Here is a 21,051-nt window from a genome sequence, read left to right on the forward strand (position 1 = left end):
GGTGGCGGGTGAGAAGATGGCCGCCAGGCCTTGTCCTCCCACCTGAGGCCCACCCAGGCATGGAGGCTTGGGTGGAGGCCGGGTAATGGGATTTTGCTGCCCTCCAGTGGCAGCAGACATGGGGCCAGCTGGTGGGGGGCTCCATGGGGGGCTCCAGCAGCCCCCCAACCCCTTGCTGGTGGGGTCACACATCCTCCTCCCCCCGTGGCCTCTGACCGAGGGGAAGGCCTGGCCGCTGGGACAGCAATGGAAGAAGCGTTCTCTGTTTTATTTACAAATGCCTTGTCCATGGGACATCGGGTGGAGAAGCAGGGCAGTGGTTCTGGGCTCCATCACTTCCCCCTGCTGTGCCCAGGGGCTGCCCATCAAGGGAAGAGGTCAGATGGAGGCAGGGAAAGGCAGGTGCCTCCACAATGAACGTGGCTGCCAATAGGGCTGAGAGCCCTACAGCCGGACCACGTTGCTGGAAGCTTTCTGGTGGTCACCTCCCTTTGGGGTTCATTTTTCCAGCAACGAAGGAATGGTCTAGCAAGTGTCCTTCTCCTTCCAGACCATCAGCATCCCCTCTCCCAGGGCACCAGCATCAGTAACGCCAGGCTTCTCCCACTCAAGTACAATAATCACACAAGGGAGGGGAGGCAATCCCAAGAAAGCAGCAGGGGCGTGCTGCTGGCTACAACACGCCAGACAGCCAGGAGAGATGGATCCCCATGTCCCAGAGGGAAAGGAGGGATAGGGAAAAGTCACTCTGTGGGCGGTAGCATGAGGTCTCTGCCCTGCTGGGGTTGCAGCCCATCACTGCCATGCCTTCCTCTTCCCTGCTGAAATTCTTGGCTGCCCGCAGTGCTTCTTCATCGGATGATGGGTGCCGAGCGGTCGTTGGTGACCGTGGGACGCAGCTTGACTGTGGCAAAGGGGTTGGTACCTCTGGAAGGGGAAAGGAGACAGGTAACCACCAGGTAATCTGCAAAGACCATGCAGGGGACCTGCTGACCGAGCAAGGGCTGTTCAGTGTTGCCAGAACGACACCTCCGTGCCAAGGTGGTGGCTGGCTGCTGAGTGTGTTTTCTCCCTCTTTAACAGCCCCTGCTGCAGGTTCCTATGTGGTTCCTCAAGCTCCCCTCAGGGCTTCTCCTCATCCTCACTCTTCCATATGATAAAGAAAGGACACTAGCGTAAGTCTGTCCATTGTGGTAGCACTCTACACGCCTGACCCTAACCCTCCAAAGCAAGCAGGGAGAAGAAAGAGGTCACAGCACCGTGCTGGAAACATGGAGACACCAACCTGACTGCAGGGGGAAATTACGGAAGATGAGTTGTGCATTGCTTCCTCCAGTCACTTCCCTGTTCTTCCCATGTTTGATAACCCAAAAGATCCAATAATAATAGTATTCTAACAATGCCACCCTATCTGATGATTCCAGAGTGCAACCCCACGTCTCACTCACCGTGGAAAGAGTTCAGGGGGCTGGTCAGATACTCCTGATTTCTGCAATGAAAAGAAAGGCAAGTGAGTGATCTGGGGTGGGGAGGGGAATGGAGAGACAAAAGTTGGGCAGGGGACACTGCACACACAAAGGAAGATTTCACAAAACACATGAGTGAGTTAGGAGACTAAGTCCTATTAGCAGGGCTCTGACTCCTCATTCATTCAATTTCTGTGGTGAGGGGTTGTCCCTACACAGGTTCCTTATGGACACCTCCCTTTGTTTTAGGGAAGAAAGGAGATGCTTCAGATTCCCTAAAAGTCATGTCTGAAGAGCACAGCAAACAGGGACAGTCTGATCTACATTGCACCCTGCCAGCACAGCCAGAGATGCCCCTTCGTGTTGCCCACCCATCCTGGCAAAGAGTTTCTTGTCAATGCCCTCATGCTCCTGCGCTTTCAGGGAACTCGAGAGCTGGAGCGCTGTACCCTACCCTACCCCACATACTGCTCAAAAGTGAACCAAGCTGGTGGAGAAAGATGGAGCTTGGCCCCGTGGCCCTTATCTTTGGCCAGCAGATAGTGAAGGATCGTTGACAACTGCAATGGCCTGATAAAGCACACCAGTTTCTGTATCTGGTGGCAAACAAGAAAGCCAAGTGTGGCTATCTGTGTTCCAGCTGGGAAGTCAAACAGGGACTTATTTTCTCCTGGCTCAGCAGAAGGATATCTTGGGAAGAAGCTTAGAGCAAGGTTGAGCCTTTCTGAACTTCTAATGAGTTTCAATTGCTCTGCCACCATACTCTAAGTGCTCCACACACTTAATTGTTCAGTCCCAGGTCTATCCCTGCACCCTAGCCCTAGGGCTGGCTGGAAACCAGTGGCCTTGGGATCATAGGCTGCAGATCCCATTCACATCCATGTTGTGCAGCCTGAGGCTTTCTGAAACCTCAGAAAGGTTTCAGAAAGGTCATGAAGGGGGAAAAAAAAGTTAAATGTTGAATCGTGACAAGGTTTGCCAGCCTTCTGAGGCTGAGCAAGGAACACCCGGAGGGCAGCACTGTTCTTCTTTCTCCTAATCATAGGTTCTCACTTTACACTGTCCTCACCTTTAACTTTGACTGTCCTCACCAGTCAATTCCCTACAGCTGGAAGCAGCATAAGTGGAGGGTTTCCTTTCCAGTATGCCACGGTTGTGAGCCACGGGTTGGAAATTCCTTGTTCTAAGACTTCCCAAACTGGCTGTGCTCTCAGCCTTTACCTCCAGCTGTTTGCCTGTCCCACCTGTGATTTTAATCCAACCCTTTACTTGAATTTGGAAGAGGAGCCCTCTGAAGCTGCTCCCCATTTACTGAAGGGAGAAGGATGGCATCTCTGTTAGCTGGTCACCCCACGCCCAGCCCAGCCTGATCACTCCATGGTCCTACTGTTAGCAGAAAGAGGTGCTGCCCCGGAGCCACCAGAAATCAGGCTGGGAGGTCATGGAGAAAAGGAGTGAACTGAAGGGGCCCTGGTAAGCAAAAAGAGAGAGAAATGAGAAGGGCGGGGGCACAAAGGCAGTCCTTGAGGGAGGAAATTCAGGCACCAAGGATCTGCATGCATAAAGTTGACTGTAGGGACCACCAGGACATGGTTGCATGGGGACAGATTGGTTGAGAAAGGCCGGTGCTAACAAGATGCCTTAGCTCAGGAAAGGACGAGGGTGCAAACGTAGGTGTTTTGTGTCATCTTTCTCAACAGGCCTCCACAGAAAAGGCTGGAAGTCATCTCTGATGGAAAGACGTGCCCTGCTCCACACACGCCAGCCTGCACTCACCTTGGAGCCTGAACCAGCCAAGGTCCCCAGCCCGCTCTGGTGGCTGCTGGCAGCCAGCGGTGGGGGCGGCGGGTTCGGCACAGCAGCCTGGGCAGCAGCAGGCCAGTGAGTGTTGGAGGAAGAACCGCTGGGACGGTCCAGGATGTCATCCATGCTGTGACTGCTGCGGAGCGGGAAGGACCTGAGCAAGAAGAGAGGACAATGAGGGGACAGCCAAGGAGCAAGGAATGGGGAGAAGCACCGGTGTTAGCCACACGTGTCCATGGGATTTCTTTGGAGAAAATATGTGGCTTGGAATGGCCCAGTCTCCTTTTAGAAAATATTGCACATGTTCGTGGAGTCACCTAAGGTAACTCTGAGATCTCAGCAAATTGCAGCTCTCTTCTGGGTGCACCCAAAACAGGCGCTGGTGTGAAAGCCTTACAATGAGGCACTTTGTCTTCTGCCTGGCCCATTGCCCTCCTCTTACCTGGTGGTTGGCTCCTCCACATCCCTCACGTCATCCAGAGGCTTGACATAAGCTTCAGGGAACCAGCCGCATCTAAGCCACGGAAACAGAGATAAATGAGCTCCAGGCAAACCATAGGGTTGTGGTTTAGATCCAGCTGCCCAGCACACCTATCTACACCCATCCCAGATATCGACCAAGCCCCAGCTGCTGCAGCTACCATGTGCAATAGGGTTCGGCATTCCTTTCGCCCCTAGGTGGAGCATGGATTTATTGCAGGACAGTCCTTGGGAAGCCACAGAGCCATGGTGTTCCCACCCCTGCTTGGCGCAGGACTCGCTTATCTCACAGGCTATGCAAAATCACTGCTCCTGGGAGCAGGACTGGCACAATCCAGGAAGAAAAGCTCTGACTGAGAGCAAATACAAGGAAGACAAAGCCAGCACTCAAGGCAGCCTGTGGCAATCCTCTCCTCCCCAAGTCAAGGCAGCTGTGCCTCAGAACCCCACTAAAATAAGGGCACTGTGCTTGCCTGTCTTCATCTGAGTGACCTTCCCTGCAGAGCACGGGGCACGGACCCCACGTGAAAAAGGGCAGGCTTTGCCAACAGGTGTCAGCCAGCCGCCCCGCAGGGAGTAGTAATTCAGTAAGCGCTGGGTGCAGCAGTTTCCATGCCCTGCCTGCGTTGGAGCTGAGAAACACCAAGCCTCTCAGGTAACTCCTGCAGTTCACAGTCCTCAGCTGGCTCCCACGGCAGGATTCACTCAGCCGTGCAAGCCAGGAGGTGTCGCCAGGTCCCTGGCTCCCCTACCCTGGAGCCTTCCCAGGCAACACGTCCACCCTCGCCCTGCCCCACCACTTCTCCTGCTCCAGCAGGCTGGGGACACGGCACAGGAGAGGTGGCGAGCAGGCCACCAAGCCCATCAACTACACCAAGGTGCCACGTACGTGGACGAGCCCTCCAGCTTGCCATACAGCCACCCATTCTGTGCTTCTGGCATCAGCACCGTGATAACATCCCCGGGGTCGAAGCGCAGCAGGGTGCGGTTGGTCCCCGTCGTGTGGGGCACGATGGCCTGCACCCTCACCGCCCCGCTCTTCCTCCTGCCCTCGCTGCTGCTGCTGGCCTCGCCGAAGGAACCGGAGCGGGAGATGCGGCCAGTAGGGAGCAAACCTGCGGGGAGGCATCAGAGGGGTCTGGATGCAGCTCAGCATCCTCCTGCAAGACCCACCCCACCTCGAGGGGACCGGTGCTGTGCCCTCTTTGGCCAAACATCTCGGGTACAAGCACTGCCTGCTGCAATGACGGGCAGACAGCCCCCTTCCTGGCCCTGCTGCAGCAATTGAGAGTTTGTGACATTTTTCTCTCCCCCGTCCCATTTTTTTTTTTAAGACTTTCAGCTGAAATTTGTGATGAATGAAAAGCAGGTGAGCCCTGGATGAACTCCACTCCAAAAGCTGAGCTCACTTTCATTCAGCCTTGTCCTCCCCAGCTCCTATGTGCATTGTCCTCTCACCACACCCAGGGATATGGCCGAGGACCCGTGATCTGAGAGTTGTGGTCCCTCCCCGAGCCCGACCCTGTTCCCCCTGAGGCCCAACCACTGTGTCCCCCCGTGGCACTGCTCCAAGACATGGGTCATACTGGCCGATGGTGTCCTCTGCAGCGGCCTCCTGGAGAGCTCTGGTTGAGGAGACATCTTCATTTCTGGCTCCTGAGAGAAGATGCTTGATCTGTTCCCACTCATGGTAGAAGTGAAGTCCCCGAGGGGTTTCTGGAGCTGCTGGAAGGAAAGGAGGCTGAGCACGTACCCACAGAGGCTGTGTCAAGCAAAAGACACCACAGCACACACCCTTCCCTCATCTTGGCCAGGAAAGGGCCATGGAGAGGCACCAAGAGAGCCCAAAACTGGCCTTGCCCTGCAGCCCAGAAGGCCAGGAAGGCCATCCACATGCTCCTCACCATCTCCAGGTGTGTGGGGGTGCTCCGGCCTGACAGATACCCCTGGCTGTGCGAGGCTGCCATGAGACCCTGAGCGTGGCTGTTTGAGGGGTTGCGGCTGGCCTCCAACTGCTCCTTCCACTGCGGGGCCTTGGTCTGGATCATGCCCTGGGCCTGATAAAAGAGAAAAGAGGCGGTGGTGGACGGGGCAGAGCAGGTACAGGAGGAGTCAGCCCCGCATGCCCACCCAGCTTGCTCCCCGGGGCCGTACCCTGCTGTAAAACTGGAGGAGGGTGTTGTAGAGGATCTGGTGCTTTTCGGCCAGGAAGCGGTAGCGCCGCTTCTCCTCCAGCTCAGCCTCCCGCTGGCTCTCAGAGACGAAGGCCTGCATCTCCGAGCGCAGCCGCATCACGTTCTCCTGGCCCACGAGGGGAAACGGGGAGGAAGAGATCAGCCTAAATCCACATCAGACTCGCGCACATTTGGGAGGGGAGGCACTGAAATGTGGGGTTGTGTCCCCAGCTCCCCACTGCACTGCTGGGGCTCCACAGAGGAACTAGAGCAGGGTGCCAAGGGCCAGCTCCTTGCACCCCGAGGCTTGCTAAGTGAGGCAAGAGCTTGGCAGGCACTGCAATATTGGGGACCACAGGTCAGCAGCGCCCTGTAGGGAAGGAAGTGCCTCCTTTCCAGATAAGCCTGCTGCCTTTTGAACAGCGGGGACAACCCCTTGGCTCATCAGGAAGGGCAGCGCTGCTCAGAAACCAGCCCCTGGCTTCAGAGAAATCAAGTCTCCTTCCTGCAATCACTTCTCACCTTCATCTCCCGGACGTTTTTATCACGGGCCCTCTCCATTCTCCACAGCGCTGCCATGCACTTATCCAGGTTGCTGGCTCTGCGCCGGTACTCCAGCTCGTACTGCTTCTGGCTCTCCTGCCGGGGAGAAAGCAGGCACGGTGAGGAAGCAGAGACCCGTCCATGCTGCGATGGTCCTGCTCTGGTGGGTGGTTGACTGCCTGAGCCCCTCTGAAATCAGGCTTCAGCTGAACCTCTTATAAAAAGCCACACTAGGGAGCTGGGTTGGTCCGTGAGAGGAGAAGAAGGTAAGAAAGACCCCTGAGTCCTACTGAAGAAACACCTCAAGAGCTCAAGCAAGATGTCTCGGGTGGCAGAGAGAGGAAAACAAACAGGGCCGAGGCGTGGAAGGGGTCTCAGCACTCACACTGATGAACTGCACGTCCATTTTGGTGTTCTTCTCCATGTGCTGCAGCAGGTCCACGTGGAAGGTCTGAGCCTGCAGGAGGCGAAAGGAGCCGTCACCCTCTGCCCATCACCACACAGGGTGCTACAGGCTCTGCGGTTTGGGTTGTCTCACAGAACCGGTGACCCTCTAGCCACCAGGCCCCCCAAAAAAAGACCAGGATGTGCATCCAGCACCCTCTAGACCACCAGCCCTTGAGGTTGGCATCCCTTGCTTGTGACAGCAGCCTGCAAACAGCACCAGGAAGGGCATGAAGCCAGGCTCCAGCCATGGCAGCTCTGCAACACACCTCCACCACGTGCAGGGAGGCAGCACCTGCCAGCAGGCACGTGAGACGGAAGGAGATGGAGCAAACCGGGCAGACGCCAGCGAGCTGCGGGGTGGGAAGTCCCTTCTGTCCTCAACTCGCACCAGCCCCCCAGGAAAAACACTCACCACCACTTCCAAATCGGAGGTCAGGAGCCTCTGCGTGTCAGACATCTGCATCAGGATTTCACCTTCAGAGAGAGAGAGAGAGAGATGGGAGAGGGTGGAAAAACCCCGCGGCCATTTCCTGGCGCGCCCAGGGAGGCAGAGCAGCAGCGTGCCACCGCGGCCGATGGGCGGGTGTGAAAGTCCACCAGCTATCGCAGGGCGCTGCTCTCTGCACCCTGGGAGGCTGGCAGCCTTCCTCCCCGGGACTCAGCTCATCCTCCTCTCCCCTGGCACCGGTTATTGCCTGGGAGATTGCAGGACCAGTGCTCTTCTCCTCAAAGCTGCGAGAAGGAGAAAAATGGTCCCTCCAAGATGGAAATTTCAGCTGTCAGGGCAGGATGCCTCAGCAGGGACTCATTTCCATGACCAAGGGTCCTCTCCAAGGGGATGGATGTTCAAAGATACACAACAATTTTGATTGTCACTGCTTGGGCAGGGCCTGGCACTGCAGGACATCATTTAGGGGATCTGTCTTCCTCCCCCCAAGGACTGGAAAGGGACCGGCTACTGGGGAAAGCCAAAACCTTCAGCAGTGGCGCCTCACGGTGCAGAGGATGGGGAGTGGGAGAGCCTTACCCAGCTTGTGGGAGGTGGAGCTCTGCAGGGCTTGCTCCCCAATCTTCTCAATCGCCTTAAAATAGACTTCAGCTGCTTTGGCTAGTGCTGCGTGGAGAGGAGAGGGGTAGTGAGGGTCTGCCCTGCCTTCCCGCAGCACGATGTGGAGCCCGGGCCGGGCAGGACCCCACTCACCATGGAAAGCACGCAGGTAGTTGTTCCCCAGGTACACCAGGTTCTCCAGAGCGGGGTTGAACTGCTCCAGGATGGTCTGTAGGCAGGGCAAAGCACGTTAATTTTGCTCTTCCCCGTGCCCCAGAGAGCCCAGCAGGTGGATACCCTCCCGCTGTGGCTCGGCTGGGTGCAGCAGGGACTGGGGTCTTGCCCAGGCGCCGTGCTGATGTACGGCTGTGCACAAAATCAGCTCCCTGCTGCCCTGCGTCGCCTCCAGCAAGCCAGGAGAGGAGCAGTGCCGGAGGGGAAGGAGCACCGAGCTGTCACCCGCCACTGTCACCTTCCTCCTAGGGCCCTGTGCTCCACAGCGGCTGTGGACAGGGGAGCGACAGCGAGGGGATGTGTGAGCAGCCTTATCCCCGAGCCTGCCTGGGTGAAGGCCACCGCTCATTGCTCAGCCACCGACACGGCTTTATCCCGGCCACGATCTGGTGTGCTGCCAGCCTCAGCAGCTTGATAAGGGAAGGGATGGACTGCCGCGGATCGCCCTCTCTGTTTTTATTTGCCGGATTTATCAGAGGGTTTTTATTGCTCGCAGGATAGCAGCTTGGAGGCTGGGATAAGGAATTTCCCCTACTCCTGACCCTCACCGCCCCTCTGCAGCACCCGTGTGCCCAGGGAAGAGTGAGGGGGCTCCAACTGCTCTTGGCAGCAAGGGGGAAAAGAGCTGACCGAACTGATGCTCACTACCAGCAACCACGGTGTGTGACCCTTCAGAAATCACCAATTTCTTCCTGTCGTTGCCTTCAGACCCACACCACGCAGCCCAAATCCCCCGGGGACGGACCCAGCCCTCAGCTGCCCACCCCAGGGAGCCCCCCTGGGGAAACAGCTCTCCTCCCAGCGAGGCGGCAGCCTGCGGTGCCGGCGCTCACCTTATAGATGGAGATGGTGGATCTGTAGGACAGGTCCATCTCCGGAGCCTTTTCTCTCTCCTGCAGAGGAGGAAGGGGCGAGAAGGGCGCGAGGAGCTGTGCTGGTCCAGAGGAGCCTCTTTTCCACGGAGCTGGCTGGATGGAGAGAGCCTGTCCCCGGCGAGGTATGACAGCAGGAAGGCACGGACGCGGTGCAAAGGGAGCGGGGCGCTGCTGGGGGTTTAATAATTCACCAGCCGGGAGGCTGGAACTTGATCCCAGGATGTAACCGGACTCTGGAGGGAGAGGAATCCTGCGGCAGGCAGCACGGGCATGTGACCGCCTCCTTCAATTATTGATCGCTGCCCGGCACCCGGCTCCCCCTGCCCCGGCACCCGCAAAGCCTGCCACCTGCCAGAAGGACATCTTGCAGCCTCCAGCCCTCTGAGCGGGCTCTCGGAGCCTCCCCGCACTACCACAGCATCCTCGGGTCCCCAGAACAGCCAGCAGGCTCACACCGTGGCTTCAGAGACGATTCACCTCCTCAGCCCATGCGAAGGGAAGAGCTCCGCGTCCCCACGAGCCCAATTTGTCATTTCCTAACCGTGGGACTGCACGCTCAGCCCCCCGTGGGATGGCGCAGGACGCAGAGGCACAAAACACGGAGCACATCACAGCAGAACCGAATCTTAGCTTCTCTTTATTTCAAGCCATGTTAGTTTTTGTTCATACCGGCAGCTGAAGAAGTCAGTTTTCCAGGTTAATTCTCAGAACTTCCAAGGGATACATACGTCATTTATAAATACACAAAGTTTGCTACAGAAACATTTAGTACAGCAGTCACGACGGGATTTCCAGCAGTAAAAACGACAAATCCCAATTGCCACAGGGTCAGTTGCTTTGGTGGGACCTGAGCTCAGGTTCGATTGCACGCTAACACAGAGAAAATCCCTCTGCTGTTATCCCTCGCCTTGAGCTTGCCACGAGACGAGGCGGGTTTTCACATCTCAGCCCTCGAGCAGACAGTCACAGCAAGCCAGGGGACACAAAAGCCCCTGGGGGGGGTCTGCTCCCACCAGAGGTGCTGTGAGAACCTCAGGCACCTCTGGAGGGAAAAGGGGAGGGCGTTACAGGTGGCAACTGGTTCAGGAAGGGTTCCCCCTTCTCCCCAGTGCCAGTCACAGTATTTTCCATCTCTCTACCGCAGAAGGCTGCAGAGTTTCTGCCTCCCTCCAAGCCAGGAGTGTCGAGCAAAGGATCCCTTTCCCCACCCTATACTCAGAACCAGCTCGGTCCCAGCAGGGAAAGCAATCCTTGGGGCTTTATCTGGCGTTGGCCCGTTCTGTGATGCAGGAAGGTGCGTGGTGCTTTGTCACTGGGGGTGCTGCACAGACAGGAGCCGGGCTCCAGCTGCTCCAGCTCGGGGTGTAGGTGGGGGCTCTGGCTCCTGGGAAGGGCTTTAGGGTCAGGGAGCAGGGCAGCAAAACCAAGCAGAGTAGTGGAGATGGGGCTGTAGTCCAAGAACTGTCAGTATTTCAGAGCTGTCCCGCAATGTATGTGCACTGTTGTCTATTAAATAGGATTAATTTCTAATTAATACTAATAGCAATCCCTCCCCTCCCCAACCTCAATATTTGGGGCAAAGCCTGAGCCGTTTGGGCATCTGCTGCTCCTTGCCCCGGGGCTGCAGGAGGGGCCACCTCCAGGCCGGTCACCGGCAGAGGTCCCGCACCAGGCGCTCCAGCTGCTCCCGCTGCTGGTAGATGTAGAGCTGGGTGTCCCACAGGGCGTCCACCAGCACCGCGTCGTTCACCTCGTCCAGCATCACCTCCGTGTGCAGCTGAGGGCTGAGCCTGCGGACACCGAGATATCACCACCGGCGGGGCATAGACACGAAGGCAGCGAGCATCCCAAGCACCAGGCTGGCAGCAGAACCTGGCTGCTGCTTCCTGGGCTGTTTGGTTCCCCTTATTTGGGAAAATTGCAGGCTGGGGGCCTTTCCCCTACACTTTCAAAGCCCAGCTGCACTCCTTGCTGAGCCACGGTTCAGCTCTCACTGCATTTAAAACACGAGTCTCAAAACACACCGTGCAGTGCCCCGAGGTGGAATAGGGCAGGGTGAGGTCCACATCCTCAAAGGACCCTTTTTAGCACCCTCCAGACCCCAGTAACTGACCCCACACAAGCTGTGCTCGTTCCTTCATTGATCTACAGCATCCTCCGTTGTATCACGGAGGAATTAGGAAGGGGGCAGAGGAACAGATTTAGGCTGGCACACCCCTGGAGGGGACGTGATTTGGGATGACACATGCCCCAGCCAGACCTGGAGGCTAAAAGCGGGTCTGTGCGGAGAGCAGAAGGGAAGCTCTTACCGAAAATAAGGGATATCCGTCATCTCACACCAGGCCCTGGCACGATCCACAGCTGGGCCATCTGCGTCAGTGCACTGCGGGAGAAACCGGCCGGTGGTTAGGGCAGGACTGACACACTGCCCGGCCCCTGCCCGCAGGAGGCTTCCCTGGCACCGAGCTCGACAGCACAAGCCACGGAGGGAAAGGGAAAACCAGGAGCAAGAGCATCCTGGATGGCAAAGATCACCAGCAAAAGTGGAGTGGCTTTTTTTTTCCCCCCCTAAATATAACGCTCTTGATCCTTGGGACACAAGGAACTGCACCCTACAGATCCTCCTGTCACTGCACAGAGGGAATTCCCATAAGAACATCCCCAGGATGCCTCTTTGGGACTTCATCTCTCCCCATTTCTATTCCACAACCCGGTACCAGCAGAGCCTAGGATTATTGCAGGCTTTCTGTGCTATCCTGGGACAACTGAAAGAAAAGACAGCAGAGACAGAGAGGCCTCCCCAGGTATCTCCAGGCTTTAGGGAGCTAAAAAGAGATAAAGCCACGTTATCAAGATCACAGTCAGGCCCTCAAGTCTGATCCTTCCAGCTTTCATTCCTCTGGAACCTATTCATGCATAACATCTAACGAGCTTCTTCCGGAAGCATGCAAAATCGCACGCTCCTAGCCACAGCTCTGAACTGCTGCTCTTTATTAGCAAAGCTCCCACTTCTCAACCACTTGCTAATTGCTCTCATGGGGATAATAAAGCTTTTCTTAAGAAAAATGACTTGCTGTCACGCTGAAGCATCATTTTTTTGGTCTGCATTGCTCAGATGATAACCCGTGCTCCCTGGAAAGCTTCCAGTTCCACAAACTCACGCTTGCAAGTGTTCCTAGGAGTCACTGGCCACCGTCCTGACCTCAGCTCCTTTCAGCTGCAAGAACTGCACCTCTCCAAACGCCAAACAGGCAGAGAGGGATTCAGACCTGCTGTGCTCGCACAATTTTCAAGCTACCCCTTACCCCCATTCCTTGAATTGGCCGTGGGTGGAGTGATTCCAAGGAAAATTCAGTTTTCTTCCAAAAGGAAGAAGCTGAAGACTGGAAACCTTTGCTCTCCCTCTGAAAGCAACCCCGAGGCCCTTCCCCTCCTGCCAGTACTCACACAATCCACCACCATCTTGCCGAGCTCCCTGGCCCCAAACACGGTCTTTGCCAGCTCCCAGGGGTTGGAGGGGCGGAAGACATCCACAGAGCTCACCGGGACCTGTGGAGGCTTCCCTGTCCCCAGGGAGACCACCAGCCCCAACTTTCTCACTTTCTGCCTCTGACCCTGCGGACAAAAGAGAAAATTTATTTGCAGGAACACGCAATTAAAGCGAAATATTAATTTCTCAACAGTCTGTTTGAAGTTCTTGCTTCAAGGCCAGGATTTCCCTCACCTTCTTGATCAGAGACTTGTTGTACTCGTGGATCTCCGCCATGGCGTCGAGGGTCGGGTTGTTTGCCAGCAGCCCGCCGTCCAAAAAGCGCCCGATGGGCCTGAAATAGGTGGGAGCCGCCCCGCTGCAGCGAGCAGCACGCCAAACCAGCTGGTCTGCAGGGAGAAAAAGGAGCAGACGTGCCTCTTTCAGCAGCTCTCCTTCGTGCGAGGAGCATCCCCTCTTCACGAGGCACAGCTGGTGCCCAAGTTTACCTTCTGGCCGAGTGAGTGGTTTGAAAGACGCGGTTGTTTTATATTCAGTGGAGACTTTTGTCTCTGGGACGGGATAATTCCTGAAGAGGTGGAGCTCAGCTGGCTGCCGGTCACACAACGTCCCCGTCACAATAACTCTGGGGAAAAGGAGAAGACAGCTAAGGGTAAAATGGAAAAAAAATACGTGGTTTTGGCTTCCATGGTCTCCCCATCACAGGTTCTCTGCTCATAGGAGATGCCAAATGTGCCACGTGGCCTCCAGAGCATTCCCCAAGAGAGCCAGCAGCACAGCCCCAAGCAGGACTTACTTGGGTTTTTGGACATCTGTCATTTTGGTGTTTTCCCCAAACTCCTTCTTCAGGAACTCGTCCAGGGGCTCCGACTCGTAGGGCCGAGAGCCCCGGAACACCATGTCCTTCATGCGGAAGTACAGGCAGCGCATGTAGTCCATGGGCTTCCCTGAGCACAGACAGCACGTCAGAGCCTGGATTTTCCAGGAGCAGAGGGTGGGGGGAGGCCTCACCCCCAACCCCGTCCCCTTCCCAGGCTGCCCGGACACCAGCAGCAGAATTGGGAAGGGTTGAAGAGGAAAGGCAAAGCTGGAGCTGTTTCCCACTGCTAAGGGCTGATCTCCTTGCTGTAAAACCGCTTTGGGGAGAGTGGGAAGAGCAGAACGTTGCACTCCGCCACCATGCACCTCCCCAAAATCCAGACCAGGTGACACGATGAAGCAAGAGTGAAAACGGGTCTGGATTTTCCTTCGTTGATGGACACACCTTCCCTCCCCAGGTAGGGAGGGCAAATCTCAGGCAGGACTCCCAGAGAGGCAGCTCCCACCCCACACCCTTTCCACCCAGAGGAGTGAGAACGAGCCCGTTCTTCGCCTCACCGTGTACAATAGCCAAGGCCAAGATGCCCCCGGTGCTGGTCCCTGCGATCCAGTCGAAAATCTCCCGAATGGGTCGCCCCGCGGCCTTTTCGATCGCCAGCAGGAGCTGGATGAGCACCAGGCCCCGGATGCCCCCTCCGTCCAGGCACAGGAGGCGGTCGTAACTGCAGAGGGACAGACACAGCTCACAGAGCTCGGATCCTGGCCCTGGGGATGGGAAACCATCCCGCCTCTTCCTCAAGGTGACGTTCGCCTTCAATTTGCACGTGAGTCTTTACAGAAGCTATTCCTCACTCACCTTCTTCCACCCTCCCTGGGGGAGTCCACGACATCCGGCGTCTTCAGGAACTGTCCAAGTGTTGCAGAAGCATACAGGAGGTCCCCGTACCCTAGAGGGCCATGAATACGGAAGGAAAATAAAAAATGAGAGACCAATTTGCTACCCGAACCCTCTGACGAGTGCCTCAGGGGTACAATCGATTAGAAAGCCTTTAATTATTCTTCCTACTTTCTCTCTGTCCCCAAAAAACCCGGCCAGGGTACCCAAACTTCCCACCCCTCTGGTAAATGATTTCCACCACAGAGAACATCCAACGCCCTTCCCAGTCGAAGCTCCCTGCAGGAAACACAAACCATCTTACCCGTAACCAGCAGGTACCCCCCAAAACAAACCCCACACCGAAGAGGAGAAACCCAATTCTCCAGAGCAGGCAGCTGGAGGTTTGCTGGCACAGACAAAGGATTTGTAGAAGCAGACGTTGAGCACCACGGGTGAGAGAGGAGTCAGAGCCTAGCAGCACACCCACTACTGCAAGCCAGGAGATAAAACCTAAATCTACTCCTGCGAGGTAACCTAAGCAGGAGAGGTCTGGGGACGGGAGGGCTCGTTAGCTTGTTATTACCCCTCGGCTGATGTAAACCCAGGGCAGCAATCCAGCCTAGGTGAGGAGGCAGCCTGCGAAACCAAAAGAAGAACACGGGGAGGAGAGGTTAAATGCTGCTGCCAGCACCCCGGCTGGAAGGCAGCTGTGGATGGTGAAGAACAGGGCGAGGAGTTTCTTCCAGAGCCAGAGTCCGTGCTGGAAAAGGGTAAGAGAGCTGAAATTTGGTGGGACACCGCCACAAGGCTGTGGTGGGAAGTCCTGAGGCCTCCATCCAGTGGGACTTGTGACACAGAGAACCTGAGGGGGGTTGTCCTCTAGCCCTACAGGAAGGCCTTTGCGATGAAAACCACAATTTCCAGAGGGAAAATGGACCACAAGCAGCTGTCATCTCCCTGCATGCCCTCATCACGGTGTTAGATCCTCCCTCCACGCCAGCTCACCCACTGCCTGCTCTGTGACACCCCCTGCTGCCTCTGTAGCTCCCCAGAGGGTGAAATCTTGACATACTCAGCCTGTGCAGTACAGAGCACACGTCCTGAGGTTGGCTCTTCCTACGGATAACGCAAATCCTGTACCCAGCATCACTTATCCCTGGCCTCCTCCCTTCCCTCTCCCAACTACTGGCCCCTGAGACCTGAACAAGTGCCACTTTAACATCCTTTTGCCCGCTGGGATGTCTTTCAGACGAACCAGCAAGTGCCTCCCCTTCTGTGCATGACTACAAGTAAGCAAACAAGCCCTGCACCTCTTCCAGAAGGGTGAGGGGAACAGCCTTCCCTTTCCTCCACGCAGAGCTGCGCTGTGTCAGGTCCATAAATCAGGAATTTATAGAGTACACACACAGGGAAAGCAAAGAAAAGAGCCTGGGTCCAGCTGGACGAGGACAGAGTGGCCAGAAAGTGAGAGCCAGGAGACAGCCCCCAGAGCGTGGGCTGCCCCAAAGTCTGAAGCTAGGAAAGAGGACAGCGAGGGAGGGCCAGGGAAGGCTTTACCTAAACTGTTGAAGCTGCTCCGCGGGGAAGACGGGCCTTCCAGGAAGAAGGAGGCGTCGGATGGTGGCAGGCTTTGGGAGCTGGGGGTGGGTGGGTGGCAGCGCTGCGTCCCTACAGTTTGCAGCAGGTCTAAGAGCACTTTCCGGTTCGCACCTTAGGTGACGCAGGGGGAGTCACAGAGCAGAAAGAGAATCAGTGCACGCACACACCGGGGGAAGGGGGAGTCTGCAAAATTCACGGCAGCCGTCACCCGCAGGAAACCTCTGGGGTAACCCAGGGGGAGAGGAAAGCACGTCCTGAACCTGCCCTGCGCGCAGCCGGCGCGGCCAGTGCCATGCAGCTTGAAGGGTTTGTGCCGCACGCTCCTTGCCGTGCCTGTGCCTGCTGACACCTGGGCAGCTCAGTAGGATTCCCATCCCGCTGTGAGTCTGCAGTGCCCAGCACCACGGCGTGAGGAGGGGGGGTGCGTGCCAGCTTTTCCTCTTGCTTCTCTGTCTCACAGAGGAGAAATTCATCACGGGCTATTCACACAAAGCCTATGCCACTAGCTTAGCAAGGGCCGGTCCTGTGAGCAACTAGAAGCTGGGAAAGCGTTTTGGAGAAGCACTGCCTACGCCTGGTGGGTTTTCACCTCTCCAAGATGCAGGTTTTAGCCAACAAGGGGAGATGTTACACTGGTTTTTGGTGCTCCCTCACCTTTGCTGCTCCGGGCTGCCAACAGCCCCGGCGTCTCCCCGAAATCATTGGGGATCTCCACATCTCCTCCAAAGACAACGATTGCTTTGATCATATCCAGGTGGTCGTGCTAGGAGCCAAGGGAAAGCTCAGTCAAAAGCCGTGCTCCCCTCAGCCGCACCTCTCGTTCCCTCCCTCCTCTTCCCCTCAGCCAAAGCGCCCAGGAGGATTGCCCCACAACCTCACCTTCATGGCCAGGTGCAGCGGCGTGTTGCCATCCTGGCCCCTGGCGTTGGTGTTGGCCCCATGTGTCAGCAGCACCATGGCGCAGTCAAAGCGGCCCCTCCTGACGGCGATGTGCAGGGCCATGTCGGCTGTCCGGCTGCTCACGTTCACCTCGGAGCCGTACTTCAGCAGCAGCTGCGTCATCTGAGCCCGAGCGTGCGTGTTCCAGGCCAAGGAAAGAGAAAGAAATCGTGAGGACAACTGTCTGAGTGCTCACACGAGGCAGGCAAGCGCATGGAGAGGAGCGAGCCTTCGCCTGGGCACGGCAGGAGCCAGCTGCATCGTCCCAGGCGCTGGACATGGGGTTTCTCTGCCTTCTACCTCAAAATTATTTGATGGTTTCGCAATCTGGCTACAGCTTCTGGATGTTTTGGGGCTTAGATGCAAGCGTAACGACTGGCTGGTGGCGATGGAGAAACACAGTCCCTAATCCTTGCAGACTGGAGGGAAGAAATTAGCTTTTTTTTTTTTTTTTTTTTTTTTTTTAACCTTCTCCTCCTTGCAAGACAAAGTTTCATGGTCCTTCCATTGAAATGTTCAATGTTCTCTGCTTAAAACAAACGCCTCGCAGGTGCTCCAGCTTATCACACCACTGATCGGGGTATCTCTAACCTACGTACCATGACCCTGCGCCTACCTCACGCTCCCCTCATGGTTTAATGCACCGGTCTGCCTCCTCTCTCAGATAACGAGAAGAGAGCTCCCCCCAGGGGTAATTGTGCTTCAACGACAGTGGTGCAGTTTCACAATAAGCAGGGAAAAGGGACGAGCTGGCAGTTTCACAACAAGGGCTGAATTACTGGGACAAGCGTGCCAAGTTTGGGATTATTATTATATATATATTTTTTCTATCTGAAGGCTCCGCTGCTCCCTGCAGCAAACAGCACCGGTCAGAGGAGAGCAGAGAGAACCAAACGGTTTCAATCAGCCCAGCAGCCACGGGCTGCCTCTATTTACCTCTGCCTTCTTCGCCCAGTGCAGCGGGGTGGCGTTGTGGCGCGGGTCCCTGGAGCGGACCTGGCTGGCATCCACCTCCAGGATGGCCTGGGCACACCTGGTGAAGGCAACGAGGTGAGGAATTGAGATGCCAGACACCCAGCCCAAGCACAGAGCCTTTCAGGAAAGCCTACAGCAGGATGATCCCTTCCCAATCCCAAATCGTGGAGCAGCTAGCAGCAGTCGTTGTTGAGGGCCCTTTCTGCAGGGCTTGGACGCTACGAAAATAAGCATTAGAAAGCACAAAGAGAACCAAATTTCTCCCTGAAAAAAAAAAAAAAAAAAAAAAAGAGAACAGGAAGTAAATATTGCGTCTCCTGATTCAGAGTGTGTTAATTAAGGGTCAGGAGTACCTTTGCCCACGGGAGACGGAAATAACAACGCTTTGGAATGAAAGCTGAGTAGGATCAAAGCAGCCAAAGACAGGAAGGCAGAGGTACAGCAGTTAATAAGAGTGTTTAAGCATCAGTAAGTCACCTCCTCGCAGCTCATCCTGAGAAAGTATTGCACAAACTCTTTTTTTTTTTTTCCTTTTCTTTTGTGTGTGCCTCTCTCATTATATCACACCAAGTGATACCTGGAGATAAATTCAGGGAAAACCTTTTTTTCTGAACGCGTCTCTTTCTTCCACACCAGCCCCCCGCTGCTCTTCTGCCAGCTCGGTGATGCCCTCGGCAGATCGTCCGGTCTGGGACAACCCGAAGCGAGCAGGCAGGGCCCCAAACTGGAGGAAAAGCACTGCTCTGGCAGCCCGGGTAGTTCCTTACCCCTTGTGGGAGTACTTGAGAGCCGTGTGGATGGGGTAGCCCAGCGTCCCCACGACGCCGCAGCTGGCCTGGCATTTCAGCAGGGACCGAACCATGTCCTCTTTGCCCAGCTGGCAGGCGAGGTGCAGAGGGGTCAGCCCTTCGTGGCTCAGGTGGTCCAGGACAACGGTCGGGGTTCTGCCCAGGATCTGGGAAAAGGAAGCAATAAATAAATCAAAGGCAGACGAGGTGTGGAAGCTCCACGGACAGGGCTCCTCGTGATGCTACGGTCCATCCTCTTCGACAGCTGAAGCACTCCTGTGTTTTCTCCTCCTCAGAAGGAGGGCACAGAGTCGAGGTTTTTCGCATTTCCCAAGCTGCCTGATTTTCTCCCCACCCCACCCAGCCGTGGAAACCCTAAAAGTCCTGGGGCACGCGAGAAAAGCAGGAATTCACTTTGTTTTCTTTGGTTTAGAGAGGAATCAAAAGAGAAAGAGAAACAAACAGCAGACTGCTCGGAACTGAAAGTATTTCTTCAGCAAGCCAAGTCGCCAAAATCAGAGGAACGCGGGAAGAGGATACGTTTTTAATACAAAAACCCTAAACCATCCCCGATCGATCGTCCCGGTCCCGGTCCCCGCTCCCACCTCGACGACCTGGGGGTTGTGGCCTCGCACGGCGTAGTGGAAAACCGTCTCCCCGCGGCGGTCGGCGACGTCCACCCGCGCCCGGCACTCGAGCAGCTCCAGCAGGCAGGCCACGTCGCCCTGGCGGCACGCCAGGTGCAGCGGGGTGCAGCCATCCTCGCCATCGGGGCTGTTCACGCAGCTGCAAGAGAACAGGAAGAGGTGACACAGCCACCCCGAAAGCCGATCCCGAAGCAGCCAAACCCCCCCCGGGCTCGCCCTCAGGGCCTCACCCCAGCACCCCGTTGTGCCGAAAAGCCTCGAGGAGGCCCAGCTCCACCGCCACGTGCGCCGGGGACCAGGCGGGGTGGCCGCGCAGGCAGTCGCAGAGCTGCTGCAGGAGCTCCGGGGTCAGCGGCTCGGGGGAGCTCTCGTAGAAGGGCCGCAGGTGCCCGGCGTAGTGCTGGAAGAGCTGCAGGGCCTCCGCCTCCTCGTCCAGCTGGAACAGCCTGCGCAGGGGGAGAGAAGGGGAGAGACCCCAAAACCACGGGTTGCGGCCCCAAATGCTCCCCACCTGCAGCCCCTGGGGTTGTTTAGGGGCCCGGAGACATTTTAGGGCCCCATTCCCTTTTGGGGTCCAGGGCCATTTTGGGCCTGGTTCCCTTTTGGGGTCTGGAGCCATTTGGGGGCCCGGTTCCCTTTTTGGGGCCCAGAGCCATTTTAGGGCCTGGTTCCCTTTTGGGGACCCAGCTCCATTCTGGGGGCCAGGACCATTTTGGGGCCTGGAGCTATTTTGGGCCCCAGTTTCCTTTTGGGGTCCAGGGCCATTTTAGGGCCTGGTTCCCTTTTGGGGTCTGGCTCCCTTTTGGGGGCCCAGAGCCATTTTGGGGTCCCATTCCCTTTTGGGGGCCCAGTTCTATTTTGGGGCCAAGGGCCATTTTGGGACCTGGCTCCATTTTGGGAGCCCAGTTCCATTTTAGGGCCTGGCTCCCTTTTGGGGCCCAGGACTATTTTGGGGTCCATTTCCCTTTTGGGGCCCTGGAGCCATTTTGAGCCCCAGTTCCCTTTTGGGGGCCCAGAGCCATTTTGGGGGCCAGGACCATTTTTGGGGTCCAGAGGTATTTTGGGGCCTGGCTCCCTTTTGGGGACCCAGTTCCATTTTGGGACCTGGTTCCCTTTTGGGGAACAACTCCCTTTTGGGGCCTGGTTCCCTTTTGGGGTCCAAGGACCATTTTGGGGTCCAGCTCCATTTTGGGGCCCAGTGCCCTTTTGGGGCCCTGGAGCCATTTTGGGGGCCCAATTCCATTTTAGGGCCTGGCTCCCTTTTGAAGTCCTGGAGCCATTTTGGGGGCCCAGAGCCACTTTGGGGCCCAGGACCATTTTGGGGTCGGGTTCCCTTTTGGGGTCTGCAACCATTTTCGGGCCTGGCACCCTTTTGGGGGCCCAGCTCCATTTTAGGGCCTGGAGCCATTTTGGGGGGCCGGCTCCCTTTTGAGACCCGGCTCCATTTTAGGGCCTGGAGCCGTTTGGGGCCGCTTCCCCCTTTCGGGTCCCGTTTGGGGCGCGTACCTCAGGGCGAGCTGCGGGCTGTGCGGGCAGAGCAGCACGCAGTCCCACGAGCGGCCGGGCCCGGGCCCGTAGAGGCGCAGCCGGCCCTCCTGCCTCACGGGGCAGCGGCCGGGCCCGTACTCGGCGGCGGGCACCTCCCTGACGCGGTGCGGGCTGCCCAGCGCCTGGGCCACGCCGCTCAGGGTGCTGACCAGCCGGCCCAGGAACTGCATGGCGGCGCCACAGCGGAGCGGCGCCCCCCGCGGGGCGGACCAATCAGCGCCGCCCCTCCCCTCCCTCCAGCCAATGGGCGGCGCGGGGCGCGGGGAGGAGCCAATGGGGCGGGGGAAGAAGGGCGGGGC

General features: G+C 57.0%; 2 protein-coding genes across 4 annotated transcripts; both read right to left on the minus strand.

The window, feature by feature from the left end:
• Window positions 1-247: 247 nt before the first annotated feature.
• BAIAP2L2 (BAR/IMD domain containing adaptor protein 2 like 2) lies at window positions 248-9,223 on the minus strand. Of its 2 annotated transcripts, none has more exons than XM_084506060.1 (14): window positions 9,029-9,223; window positions 8,115-8,190; window positions 7,941-8,027; window positions 7,326-7,387; window positions 6,852-6,923; window positions 6,446-6,562; window positions 5,904-6,050; window positions 5,654-5,806; window positions 5,336-5,471; window positions 4,639-4,864; window positions 3,712-3,783; window positions 3,243-3,423; window positions 1,449-1,489; window positions 248-927 (listed from the first exon to the last, which is right to left on the minus strand). In XM_084506060.1, the coding sequence occupies exons 1-14, from the start codon at window positions 9,065-9,067 to the stop codon at window positions 852-854; spliced, it is 1,485 nt and encodes a 494-aa protein (XP_084362186.1). In that variant the 5' UTR covers window positions 9,068-9,223; the 3' UTR covers window positions 248-851. The 2 variants fall into 2 exon arrangements, with proteins under 2 accessions (XP_084362186.1, XP_084362185.1); XM_084506059.1 differs by having other exon boundaries at window positions 5,336-5,474.
• A 459-nt stretch (window positions 9,224-9,682) lies between these two features.
• On the minus strand, window positions 9,683-20,936 carry PLA2G6 (phospholipase A2 group VI). 2 transcript variants are annotated; one of them, XM_084506037.1, is made up of 16 exons: window positions 20,711-20,936; window positions 19,435-19,650; window positions 19,163-19,343; window positions 18,537-18,724; window positions 17,731-17,827; window positions 16,735-16,917; window positions 16,510-16,618; window positions 15,814-15,966; window positions 14,236-14,326; window positions 13,938-14,101; window positions 13,357-13,507; window positions 13,049-13,185; window positions 12,795-12,949; window positions 12,518-12,685; window positions 11,380-11,453; window positions 9,683-10,860 (listed from the first exon to the last, which is right to left on the minus strand). In XM_084506037.1, exons 1-16 carry the CDS (start codon window positions 20,920-20,922, stop codon window positions 10,719-10,721), a joined length of 2,421 nt encoding a protein of 806 aa, XP_084362163.1. In that variant the 5' UTR covers window positions 20,923-20,936; the 3' UTR covers window positions 9,683-10,718. The 2 variants fall into 2 exon arrangements, with proteins under 2 accessions (XP_084362163.1, XP_084362164.1); XM_084506038.1 differs by lacking the exon at window positions 15,814-15,966.
• Between the last annotated feature and the right edge of the window lie 115 nt (window positions 20,937-21,051).

The sequence above is a fragment of the Aythya ferina genome, assembly GCF_964211825.1.
Source record: "Aythya ferina genome assembly, chromosome: 1".
NCBI classification, from domain to species: Eukaryota; Metazoa; Chordata; class Aves; order Anseriformes; family Anatidae; genus Aythya; species Aythya ferina.